Below are 12,696 nucleotides of genomic sequence, written 5' to 3' on the forward strand. Positions count from 1 at the left end.
ACACACACACACACACACACACACACACACACACACACACACACACACACACACACACACAGTATTTCTGTTGTAATATAGTTGCACAATTGCATTGGTCATCTAGAACTAAAAGGCAGATCTTCCAACCATGTGGTGCTACAAATATATTTTGGGGGTGTATATATGTATTTGTGTGTTATTTGTCATAACTGTCTTATTTAAAATCTGCACTTAAAGATTTCTCTTAAGCTACCTGCAAAGTCCCAAAAAACAGTTTGAACTGCCAGTGAAGTCCACCCAACACAGCTTCCTGTGATGGTGTGGCAACAAAGCTGCACTTCTCCTGAATTCAGATCAGAGTTGCCTTTCTCATGTAGGCTGTGCCCGCTTCCATTACAGTGGGATTAAAAAAAGAGTGCGGGGGTATGACTATTATTATTGTAACTGCTGATTCACCAGCCTGGAGCTTAGTTTATCAATCCCCACTTGGCCACACTTAGGTAAAGAAGGTGTTTTTTTTGTTACTTGATATGTCTTGTGCAGCACATAGTTACTGGATTTGATACTTGTTTAAAGTGACACTATGGCGGACAAGCAGGCTGCTTCAAGTGATCTGTACAGCCTCCCAGATCACTTGTACACCACGAGCGACAGCTTTCCCTGCTCTACAGGGTTAAATGTAGACGACAACCACCTGCCCGGCAGCAAGAACTGCATGTCCCGTCGAGCTATAGGAATCCCGCACCCCTGCTTCCCCAATGGGCAGTAGGATTAAACTCTGCCCTGACATGAGCTCTGCATTACAGTGCCTGGCACCTGCTGCACCACACACAAAGCTGCAGCTCACAAAGAGAAAGTCTTGCATAAAGGGCTTTCTCATTGCAGAGGCCGGTCTCACATCCAGCAGGCCATAGTTTGGAAAACTGTTGATCTAAATAAATATGTACAATGTATATCTGTGTATGTATTGATCAAAGCAATCAACTTTCCTTTTCATTTCCCCATACTGCAGTGGGAATATGAATTGAGGAATCCCTAAGGGTTTCTTACCAGGTATGTTTCTCCTACAATTTTGTACATGCAACATCCATTGGGCATAGGACTACAGTGCACAATATGGCAGTCAGATTCAGTCATTTAGAAGGGAACTTACATTGTTTTCTGTGCAGCATTCCTCTTTGTTCAGTGTTAAAAAAAATAAAAATAAACCCACATTATGTTATTATATTTTGTTGGATGAACAAATTCCAGACTTCGCATACTTTTGCTGTGAAATGTCTCCTTAGGATCATCACAGATACTCTGATAATTTTCATTTACAGACAGTTGCTGCAGGGCTCTTCTGTTAATGAAGGATTTGGTCTACTCCTTGCCCTGTGTTCTTCCATGCTTTTTGCCTGTTACCATGGTAGCTCGTGGAGATTAGCTTGCAGAGGTAAAGCATATCTTAACCCCCCCCCCAAAAAAGAAAGAACTAATACATTGCAGATTACCAGTCCTGCTAGTGGCTGCATTGATTTTCCTTTTTTTTTTTTCCTTTTTAGGCTTATTTTTATTTTTTTTTCATCTGCTAATCCTGAAAATAACATCCGTTCTCTTCGGGGCTTCACACTTTAACTCAACTGTATGTATGGAGGCAGCCATGGTTGTCAAACAAGCTGGACCTCAAACATGTCTTTCTTTGTTTAGCTCCTGTACATGAGATTTGTAGTTTACAAAAGAAATATAAGACTGTTTTTGCTGTCTCTTCAGCTCGCAGGAAGTAGATAATTGTGTAGCCTATCTAGTGTCGCCAAGCGTTTCTCCCAGAACCTTCCCATCAGTCTTCCTCCCTCACATCCATAGCCAAAACACATTTACTTAGTGACACCAAATTCAGGAGTTAATTCTTAAAAATGCATTCAAGTACCTTAACTATTACAAAATGTATCTTATTTGTGTATCACTCACCTGTAGATCCCCAAACCATCTCTGAATTAATGCTGATGCTGTCTTTCCTTTTGGAGGGTGGCTATTTTTGTTCCCCATGGTTCCTGTGTGTGTTATAAAGTAGCCACAGCTCCAAGTTCAATTCCCTGATGGACTACAATCTCGTGTTTAGTTTACTAAATTTGTATTGGGAGTGTAGTCCATCATGGGAGTGATCTTGGATCAGTGGCTACTTTATAACACACAGTGTCAGCATGAATTCAGAGACGATTTGAGGATCTACAGCCCAGTGATACACAAATAAGATACATTTTTACTAATAGTTTGGAAACTTGAATGCATTTAACTCCTGAGTTTAGTGTTGCGTTAATAGGGCCACACATGTGAGGTAGCACACTGGAAGGATTTTTGGGAAGAAAAGCTGTGCGGCCCCAGGCAAAGTCACACACCATATCCAGGTGAATTTGTCACAGGTAAGTATATACTTCTTTTTTTGCAAAAATAATAAACTCGGGGAAGTGGCCAACCAAGGATAAGTGAGCTAAAGCAACTGAGAGAATCAAGTTTGATGGCATCAGCAGACAACAAATGAAACCATGTGGCAAACTGCTAGTTCTAGTCAAAAAAAATCATGCAGCTTCTGTGTTCTAAAAAATCAAAGGAGCCAAGATAAGCAGGCTTTTCTCAGAACCTAGGTGGGCATGCGGCCTCTTCTGACATGATTCTGTGAAGTGCCCCCTTGCTCTCCTAGTCTAGTGGCTTTGGGTGAGGTGGCATGCTGCTCAAGAACAGTCCTTGAAACCCATGGAACGCACTGACCTGTGGTTTTACCTTCTCTTATTTAGCTTTACTATGTCTGAGCCTGACTCTCCATCTTAAATGTCAACCGTTAAAAGTCACCTTGAAGTCTGGCAGTTCTTGCTCTATTACCTGTGACTCACTGTTTGTTTGTTCCCCAGTCTGCACCAGTGACTGCATAACTATGTCAAAAAAAGCTTGAATTAACTACAGGACTCTTTTCACACTGCTATGTACTCTTGGGGTTGACCGTGTGAGCTCAGGCAGTTGATAGGGCAGCAACTGTAATTGTTAAAATGATCCTTAACCCCTCCTAATCAAGCTGAAGGCTTTGACTCAAACAAAGTTAGCAAAAGGCATATAGATCTTTTATTTCTGAGCCTAAACATATTTGATAATGTACGTCTGCATGTAATGTAGGCCTGAATAATCAATTTTTGCATGAGCCCAATGATGACTGGTGTTTTTGCAAATGTCCTGTTTTTCAGTGGAATGCGCCTTTAATTTGAAGAAACCCTTTTAAATAAAGTAATGGCTGTGGTGTCATGCCTGCAGTAGTAGATGGTCAGTAATTGTCTATAGAGAAATTTGTTGTCTGACTTGCCACCCAGGAAAAATAACAGTTTGGAGTTCCTTGCTATTATGTTATTTTGATTTGCACAGTTATCCGACTGATGAGGCAGTAAATTCTCTGCTTTACTGTCTACATTCTAAATTAAACTGTCACTTTCTAATGATCTTGCCTGTATTTGAAATGAGTCGAGACCAAATGGATGTTTACTTGCTTCTAAGAACATTTCATTTATTTTTTTCAGTCTGACACCTATCTGTGCAAGTCGTACCGGCTGCCAGAAGATGATGAGGCCTACGTAGGTATGTACGATATGAATGAAAATTATCACTATAATGTTGAAGCATTACTTGGCTTTTTTCTCCTCAAATCATAAGCATAATCTTCTGTCGTATGGTCCCTTAATTACATTTGTCTTGCATAATGCATATTGGAAGTAGAAGAAAAATCTACTTAGAGTCACGATAACAATGTGTCTTGGGGGCTGCATGAGTAATGGTGGCAGAGTAAATGAATACCTGTGCCCATGGCTAACACTACCAGTTTCACTATTTGTTAGATATTGGTTTTCTGTCTGGGAATAACTTCTTATCTCTGCAACATTAAACAGGCTCTTTACATGCATAACATAAAATGGTTCTAGAGCTAAGAACATGGTCACTTATTGATCTTAAATGGTCAATTCATTTAAAGCTGACAGTTCATTGTATTGATGCTAGTGGGTTAATTACCATTGCTTTTTATACTTCTACAAAACTCTCGAGGCAAAATCAATGCACCCGAGTTCCCTGGCTCGCTCACTTTCTACATCCATTACATGGAGGAGGATGCAGGAAGTGGTCTTTCTCTCCATTAGGTGCTATGATGGAGAGATTCTACTGTTGGAGTAAAAATTCAGGTTTGTTTGCCCACAGATGTCTACAGATAGCTGAAATATCCTTCTTGATCCCCAAAGGTATGCAGATACTTTCTGGATCAACATTTTGCAGTGTTCTCATTAATGGCCATTATTGGAACACATATTGTCCTGTATGTAAAACATAGATTATAACAAAGTTAATTGAACCTACAGTAGCTAAAGTTACTGGTTTTGTCTGGCAAATAGAACTACCCTTTTTGGACACAATGGCATAATGGACATAATGGCAGACAAGATCAGTATGGCTGTTCACCTTGTGTGTGCCAAATTAAATCAGTTTTTTATCTTTCAAAGTATTTTATTAATTTTCCAAATTACAATAAGACAATAAAATAGCACATGATGCACAACCAGTATAACATACAATTGCATTACAGTTTCTTCCACATTAGCATAATCAAGTAGTAGGAGGGGATCACTAGAGGCTATACACACAATATATAATAGCAAGACATTAGGGAGTGTGGTCAAAGGTGATGTGACAAACAGGAGCAAGTCATCCGCAAATAAAGCACACTTATGCTCCTGCCTACCACAGCTCACTCCCTTAATATTAACTTAAATCAGTTTTTATTCATGATTCCAGACATTTAAAAAAAAAAAGGAACCATAGACACTAATGAGTCCACTGTACATGGTTGTTAAGCCCATCTCCAGTAATTTTTTTTTGAAGAACATTCCTCCAAAGCCTTTTTTCACTTACCTGATTCTGTTGTCACGTGACCCTCAGTGGTGCCCCTTTTGTTAGTGGAGACTGGTGGTCCAGCTCTGCAGTTGGGGCTCTCTTCTGATCATTCTTGTGCTTGCCACTGACGTTATCATGCTGTTGCATTCTTTTGGAGCCTATGGGGACTCCGCAACTGGTCTGCCAATGGATTGTGTCTATGACATCCATGAAGTGATGTGGCTGCCCAAAGAAGAAACCTCCCACTCTGCAATGAGGAAGGTAGAAGACTTGGAACTAGAGGTGCACCAAAATAAAAAAAACAAAAAAAACGAAACCGAATTTAAAAAAATGTCAGGCCAAAACCGAAAATGTTTTTATTCTAACTTTTTCAAATGTAAAAAATTTTTTTTTATTTATTTTTTATAAACTTTTTCATTTTTTTAAATATTTTATTAAAGATGTTTCTTACTTTTACGGGCTTTGGAGAAATAAAGCCCCTGATATTTCCCTTTTTAAAATAGAAAAAGAGATTAAGGACACAGTCCTCAATCACTTTTTCTGCTGCCCCTCAATCATGAATGAACAGGAGGTGATGTAGATCACTTCTCATTCATTCATAATTGAGGATATAGTAAACATACCATGTCCTCAATTATTTACAAACACTCAGTGATCGCTGAGTGTTTGTACCCGCTCTCCATCCTGATAGCTGTCACAGGCGGCGGGGCGGTGCGGGAGGAGAGCTCAGCCTCCTCTGACAGCAATGGCTGTCTCCGCCTACACCGCTGCTCTCCTGATTTGTGACCGGAGGCTGAGTGGTGCGAGGAGGAGATATGCTGGCCGCTCACATCGCTCTCCTCCCGCAGTACTCGGCCTCCTGTGACAGTTCCTCTCCTCCCTGCTGGGAAACAGCAGCACCCAGTGGGGAGGAGAGGAAGATCAGATGCATTGCTATTTCGGCCAGAAAATGGCACCTTTTGGCATTTTGCCAAAAGTGCCATTTTTGTTCGATATGTTTCGGCGGCCGATATATTGGTGCATCCCTACGTAGAACATAGCATGTCACATGACTACAGATTCAGGTAAGTATTTCTGGCATTTAACTTGGTGTTTCTAAAATATAATTAGAGGATTATTTGAAGAGGGTGAAGGAGTAACTTTCAGTTTAGGGAGATCCTGACCAGAAAAGAGCTTTAATCATTGTTGTGATTAATAGTAAAAACGTTAGAAATGTCTTTGTGCTGAGAAAGATAGTGGGGCTGTTATGTGTAAGAACCTAACCCAGAAGTGTTAAACCCTTGGTAACAAAGTGAAAATAGGATCGCAGAAGTGCACAAAAGAGACTTTTCTGTCCATTGAAGGCATCAGTAGGCACAATATTGTTATCTGCTCTTAAGCGTGACTTCTATTTCTAAAAGATTTAGATGGCTGCAAGGTTCACTATAAACTTTCAACCTTACTGAGATAGTCTGGTAATTTAGGAAAACCCAGTAAGGGTAGTTCATTTTTAAAAAATGTAATTGCTTAGTTTTCTGTCATTTTACATTTTTACAATTGTTTTCACTTTCACAATCTGATGTCTGGTTTTGTCATAAATTATCAGTGAGGGGTACATTTTTCCAGAGAAATTAGTTGTCCTGCTCTGTTTATTCTGTAAAAATAAGTATTTCATTATGCTGTGCCTGGCAGACAAGACAGATGTAAAAGAGGCCAAGAAGGACATCTCTCCGGAGGCCATGGCTTTGGAGTTGCCATGGTAATCATTAGCGCTGTAGCAATACATACTGGGGTGGGATAGGATGGCCAATGAAGGTTTTGTGTTTGTGCGCGCGTAAGAAGCTGATGAATAACAAGATTACTTTTCAAAGTAAATATTTGTTTTTCTTACATCAAGGGAAACCAAAAGTTTACGCAAGGTATTTCTAAACCATAAGCATATCTGATTTGATGAATATTTTGTGGCTAGTAAGTCATTTGAAATGATTTGATGAGATAGTAGGGGATACACAGTAAAAGTAGGGGATACACGGTTATCATTTCAAACGAATGAAACCAATTTAAGAACGTTCGTTCGACTTTCTAATCATTGATGCAGTGACATGGATGATGGATTTCGTCTGCACTGACAAAAAGATTTGAAGAAGCATGCTGGAACATTTTTCTCAATTAAATGATACTACATTAATTCCGAAATCAAATGTTAAATAAAAACGAAATTCATTTAAAATTTCGAATAACAATCGCTAAGCTTCTGATGATATTAACGAACGTTCCAACAGGATTTTTCGTTTGTGCAAAAATCTACCCGTGTATACCCTACTTTACTGTATTTAAAGAAGAATTATGATGGGAGTGAAATACACTCATCCCCATAGCTAGAGCCAGCTGTCACACATCGGCTCTATAGACTGAGAACTGAGTGATCACATAGCGCTGTGATCTCCCTGCTGAGAATGGGGACTGTTAGTCACCGCTCCCTGCAGAGATTCCCTCCTCCTCTCTCCATTTCTCCAGCACTGGCTGGAGGGACGGACAGAAGTGGTGGATCCCGATAATAGTGTCAGAATCTTTCCTGGCTGCAGTGTTGTTCTGCACTGTCAGCATATAGTGGGCAATAGCCCGCTATATGCTGAGTTTTGGGTCACGGGAGGACATATTATTATATGTTCTCCTGCGACCCCCAAAGAAAACTACAGCCAAAAAAGGTTTGTCCATTATTCTCTTTTAAAGCCAAACACTGTGGAGTTTACTGAACCTGGCCTGGCCTCAAAAGTATCAACCACACTAAAGTGCTTGTGTGAACTCCCTTGGATCCTATGCTGTACATGGGACCTCTGCTTTTATCACTCAAGACACAAAGCCTGATCCCATATCATCTAACGGGCAAATGCCAGATCTTTTGCTGGTCACCCATGTCCTGGCATTTAATAGTTGTATGACAGCGATGGGGTTTAGCTTTATAAGAGATGGGGCTTATTCTGAACGTGGACAGAAACATCCATGTACAGTTTGAACCTAGGAAACAAGAGGCTTCATAAGGACATAGAGATCATGTCAAAGACTAACACAGGTACTGGTCACTTAAGCACTGTTCACTTTAATGTTCCTATACTCTAGTTAAAGAAGAACTTCATGATTTTAAAAAGTTAACCCTTGCAGTGGGGCTACCGTGGCACTGCTAGGGTTAAGTGCTTGTTTTGTCTAGGGGCTGAAAATAAAGAAATACTCATCTGATCCTTAGTCCTGTCTGGCTGCTAGACCTGTCCCCACAGCCTCTTCTCAGGCACCAGTGTATTGTGAAAGCTATTGGTGGGTGCTCAGTGAACCAGTAAATGGTAAAGATACGAGAGAGACAGGAGGCGGCATAAACCTCCTTGCACTTTTTGTTATTCGGCAGATTTTAAATGCGCAGTTTTTTTTCTGGAGTTCTCTTTTAAAGTATTCTTAAGCTGGCCATACACCTATAGATTATCTGCAGATTTGTTATGGTCAGATGGAAAAAGTGCAACAGATTCCTCCATCTACGCTAAACTGTGTGGATGGAGGAATCTCTCACTGGGCCAAGCTTCAGTATCTTGCTAGTCGGCCCCGCTGGCTGTAAAAATACCTGAACAATCTGATTGGATGCAGGCATTGGTCAGGTATTTTGAGAGCCAGCGGGGCCGACTAGCAAGATACTGAAGCTTGGCCAGGTGGGAGATTCCCCCATCCACATAGTTTAGCGTAGATGGAGGAATCTGATGCACTTTTTCCATCTGACCATAGAAAATCTGCAGATAATCTATAGATGTATGGCCAGCTTTAAAGTAAATGTGATAGTAATATGGCAGCTGCCATTGCTAGCCTCCAGCTAGTGTCTGGCTTTCTCAATACACAGATCCAACATTTCCATACAGCAAATGAAAGTCAGAGAAAAGTCTGATTTCTCTTATTTCTGTGCTTCACATATGATTTAGGTCAATGCATCAGCTTGATAGCCAGGTATCTGGCATTTTCAGGAAAGCTCGGCATTGACAGCCTGTGTACTACTCTGACTCTCAGCTAACGCTTTCCAAATGCTGGTAATTTGGCTCAGGCTTTTTCCAGGCATGTTGTTCCTACTGCGTTAGTTTTGCTATATATTTAGTGATTTTGAAGATTTGTGCCCAACTAGTGTCTGTTTGTTTCTAGTAAATACACTAGCTCATACTTGGCAGTGACTTAAAGTGAACGCTTTGAATCCAAAAGTGAGTCAGTGAGCAATTATAGAATACGGAGTTCAGCAATCCATTTTAATCGTGAAATCTGTGTCAGCTTAGGAAAGCTAAACTTCAAGTCCTTTACTCTGTTGCTGTATGCTACAATTTGTGTTTTTATGTTCATACGAAATTATGTCATTACAGAGATTTTAAATGATATGTAAAGCCAAACTGACATTTCATTGTGTATCACAAACAATTGTAAGATTTCTTCTTTTTTAAATGCTTTTTTTGCCTCCTTTTTTGTTTTTATTTTTCCATCCTTTGCTGCATATCAGCACTGTTGATCTCCTGCCGCTTCTTTGCAGCCATTTTCTGTCTGCACTGAATGCCCCGACGGTAACAGATGGCCGCACCTCTGCAATGTGTGTTAATCTGGCCACTCCATTGTGAGAACATAAGACAGGATGACAACGCAGGACCAAAACTGTGAGAAAGGAACAGAATGTTGTTACCCCGTTGAAGGAAGTTCCTGAATGAGAACTTTCATGGCAGGTTGATCAGATATTAGAATTTTTTTTTTTAATGACATTAACATGTTATTTGGGATTACATATACTTTAATGTGACTCAATCACCACCAACTTTTATTTTTTAAACAAGCCACTCCACAAAAGTAGATGAATAATAACTTACTGGTCTGACAAGGGTTGGGGTGGGTTTACTCCAATCTTCGCTCTGTTGAACAGCTGAAGTGCCTATAGAATCTGCTTGCTGCATCTGACACAATTCCTGGAGTGTCAAAAGGCTGGTTGTCCACTGCAAGCTATTGTTTCATCTGCCAAATGCATTGGCGGACCAGGCTTCTAACTCATTGCAAACATGATGGATGCAGAAGATTATTTGGGTACGGTGGCTCTTCAGAAGAGCAGAGTTGGCTGTCACTGCCTGCTGGACTGGTAAGTATTACTGATCTTTTTTGGAAGGGCTGCTTATTTTATGATAGCTTCCCAAGCAAATTATAAAAGAAGACATACAGGTGGTCTCGACGTGAATCTCTTTTATTGCATGTCAGTTGCAGTTGAATATACAAATTTGTGATTTAAAAAAAAATACACTTTAATAAAAAATGATTGCAACCAAAGGGTCTGGTTATTTAAAAAAATGTATTTGTTGGTAAAGAGTTTCTTTAAATGCAGCTGGTGGAATTCAAATGTATTCCCCTCCAGCACACATGCTTATCTTTATCTTCCTGGACCAAATGCGCCTTCTCTGCAGGGAGCAGACGATGCTGAAATGTGGTGATCTCATCATTGGAATGTATACATATGCATGAACATTCCCGGGAATGCCTGCTTCCCATACACATCCTAACAAGACCACATGCTAGGAGTTCTGCCGTAATTGCTTGTCTTGCATTGTTTACAGCCTTTATATTGAAAACCATCTACAGAATTCCAGACGAGACTAGCTTAATTAATAAATAAGTATGTTATTTTATTTAGACGCTAATATCCATAAAAAAATGTTAGAAAACCTTATCTGACAGATAAATCAAATGGAACTGTTTCATAGTCTAGACTAAGAGCATTTGGGTGTCAGAAAATGGCATATTCCATCTTGAGCTTCATTTGTAGGTATTTTTGCATTGTGACAGTTTTTAATTTGGTCCCTCAAGAGCAAAGTTGCAGGTTAATTTTTTTCCCTCCCCCTCCCCTCCCCAGGAGCACATAGTCACGTACACTTTGCCATCCCACTTTATTCAGCCATCTGGAGCAGAGAAAATATCCAATAATTCAGGTACGGAGAAGCATGTGACATTCTCCATGTGAAGCTGCTGTTGCTTGGCAATTTTTCCATTGTCACCTGGGGGCAGGAGGAGTCCTCTAGGGAAGCCTGCGTAAGCTAGGGCTGGACAAATACCAGGAGCCAGGTAGCCAATGCTCCTTACAAAGTACAGCTGGTGCTTAACTTCTGAGGTTTTTTTCTGGGTGTTGTTTATGGAGCTGGCTCTTGGATTGGGCGGACTGACTCCTGAATTCTCTAATAATGTATCTACTTCTGGTGTAAGCTCTAACCGGAGTGGAACTTGCATCCTACATTCCTTTTCCAGTGTCTGAAGAGTGTAGGTGGTTGAGTGTCTAAGGGGGCGACGGGGCCCATTACAGGTTCTCTTAAAGTTCCCTGACATTTATTACAAATAAAAACGTAACCATATCAGGCAAAAATGATCTTACACTTGCTGACGGAATACATAGACATGAGATAACAACATATGCCTGATCTAGCTGTTTTTGTCTGGGTTGGATGCACATCTCATGCCAGTGGGAAGCGTTTGGGTTTGAGACTATTGAAGGTGAAAGTTGATTTTGCCTACAGTTATTTCCCCGTGATATATCTAGTGCCAGCTCTTCTTCTTCCTCATTAAAACTACTTGTAAGCTTGGCTGAACTGATCTTACAGGTTAATAGAGCACTCTGCCTCATCCTGAAAAGAGCTTGCCTTGCAGGTGGTTGGAATATATCGGAACATTTGACATCATCTAATGTCAAAACTTAGACTTATTCTAGTTGGCTGGAAGTTGCAGTGCTGCTCTGTTATTACTATAGTTCAACAACAAGGCCACTTATTTTCTGTGAAAATATTACAGAAAGGCTCAAACAGTATTATACAATTGTCCTGTAAACCCCCTTGCTAAAAGACCATTGTCCAGGATGTTTCCAATTGTGGGAATAAAAGTTGGAGGTGATATACAGTACACTAATAATCCAAGTTGTGAGGAAAAAAATAAGGGGGATAGAACAACGGTCAAAGGTTGGACCTGTGTCTTCAACCTCAAATACTATGTAACAACACATGGCTGAGTGATTTGATGGCTGTAGTCATACGTATAGTCGTGGTATGGTATCATATGGCAGAATATACAAATCGGAAGAAATAGTGCAATGTGCTGAGCATTTCAGTGGCACATATAAAGCTTTATTTAATGAAGCAAAGGGCAGTAACCCATCGTAACCAATTAGAATGAATATTTCACTGATCATCCTACATTTAAAATGGAACCTAGCTGCTGAGGGTTACTGAAATCACTTTGTACATTATGATTACACTTTACACTGGTCTTTTAAATAAACCTGACAGTCTCATAACAGATTAGTGCATTGTTCCATGGTTTTATTAAAACGCCTTTCTTGTCTCTTTCCTCCCATCTAGCCATAACCTAAATTCTTAAGCAGATAGCAGGGAGTGCCAAAGTGTGCAGTATAAAAGGGAACGGTGTATGAAGAAACATGGGGGAAGTATTATCAGATTAAGCCGCAGCAGAAGCAAAGACAAATGGTAGCCATAAATAATATCTGCTATTCTTACAAGTACAGTTCTACGAGGTGATGTTGTGGACCTTGCGTTGAATGTTTCTAATTTCCCTGTCAGTAAGCAAGATACATTGCACAGTGTGCATAAAAGCTCAGTTTAAGCAGCCACTAGAGAAAAGTGTTTGCCCAGTCTGTCTGCCCTCTACTTATTACCGTGGAGCTCCCGGCAGAACCTTTTGTAAGATTTATGGTCCTTCCAGTCCCTGGTGCTGTCCTGCTGTAGGGGGGAGTCAGAGTGTGCCCTTATAAGACTCTGCTTGGTATGCTACAATATGGGG

At 40.3% G+C, this 12,696-nt stretch overlaps 1 protein-coding gene across 6 annotated transcripts in view; it reads left to right on the forward strand.

Annotated features, from left to right (window-relative positions):
- PAM (peptidylglycine alpha-amidating monooxygenase) overlaps positions 1-12,696 on the forward strand; it is a 161,815-nt gene that overhangs the window by 25,687 nt on the left and 123,432 nt on the right. For all 6 annotated transcript variants that reach the window (XM_018569485.1, XM_018569488.1, XM_018569487.1 and 3 more), the window contains exon 4: positions 3,525-3,582. In XM_018569485.1, the coding sequence (XP_018424987.1) occupies positions 3,525-3,582 (58 nt within the window). The remainder of the gene's footprint in view (positions 1-3,524; positions 3,583-12,696) is intronic.

Source organism: Nanorana parkeri, unplaced genomic scaffold, assembly GCF_000935625.1.
Source record: "Nanorana parkeri isolate BGI_ZX_2015 unplaced genomic scaffold, ASM93562v1 scaffold1342, whole genome shotgun sequence".
Taxonomy (NCBI): Eukaryota; Metazoa; Chordata; class Amphibia; order Anura; family Dicroglossidae; genus Nanorana; species Nanorana parkeri.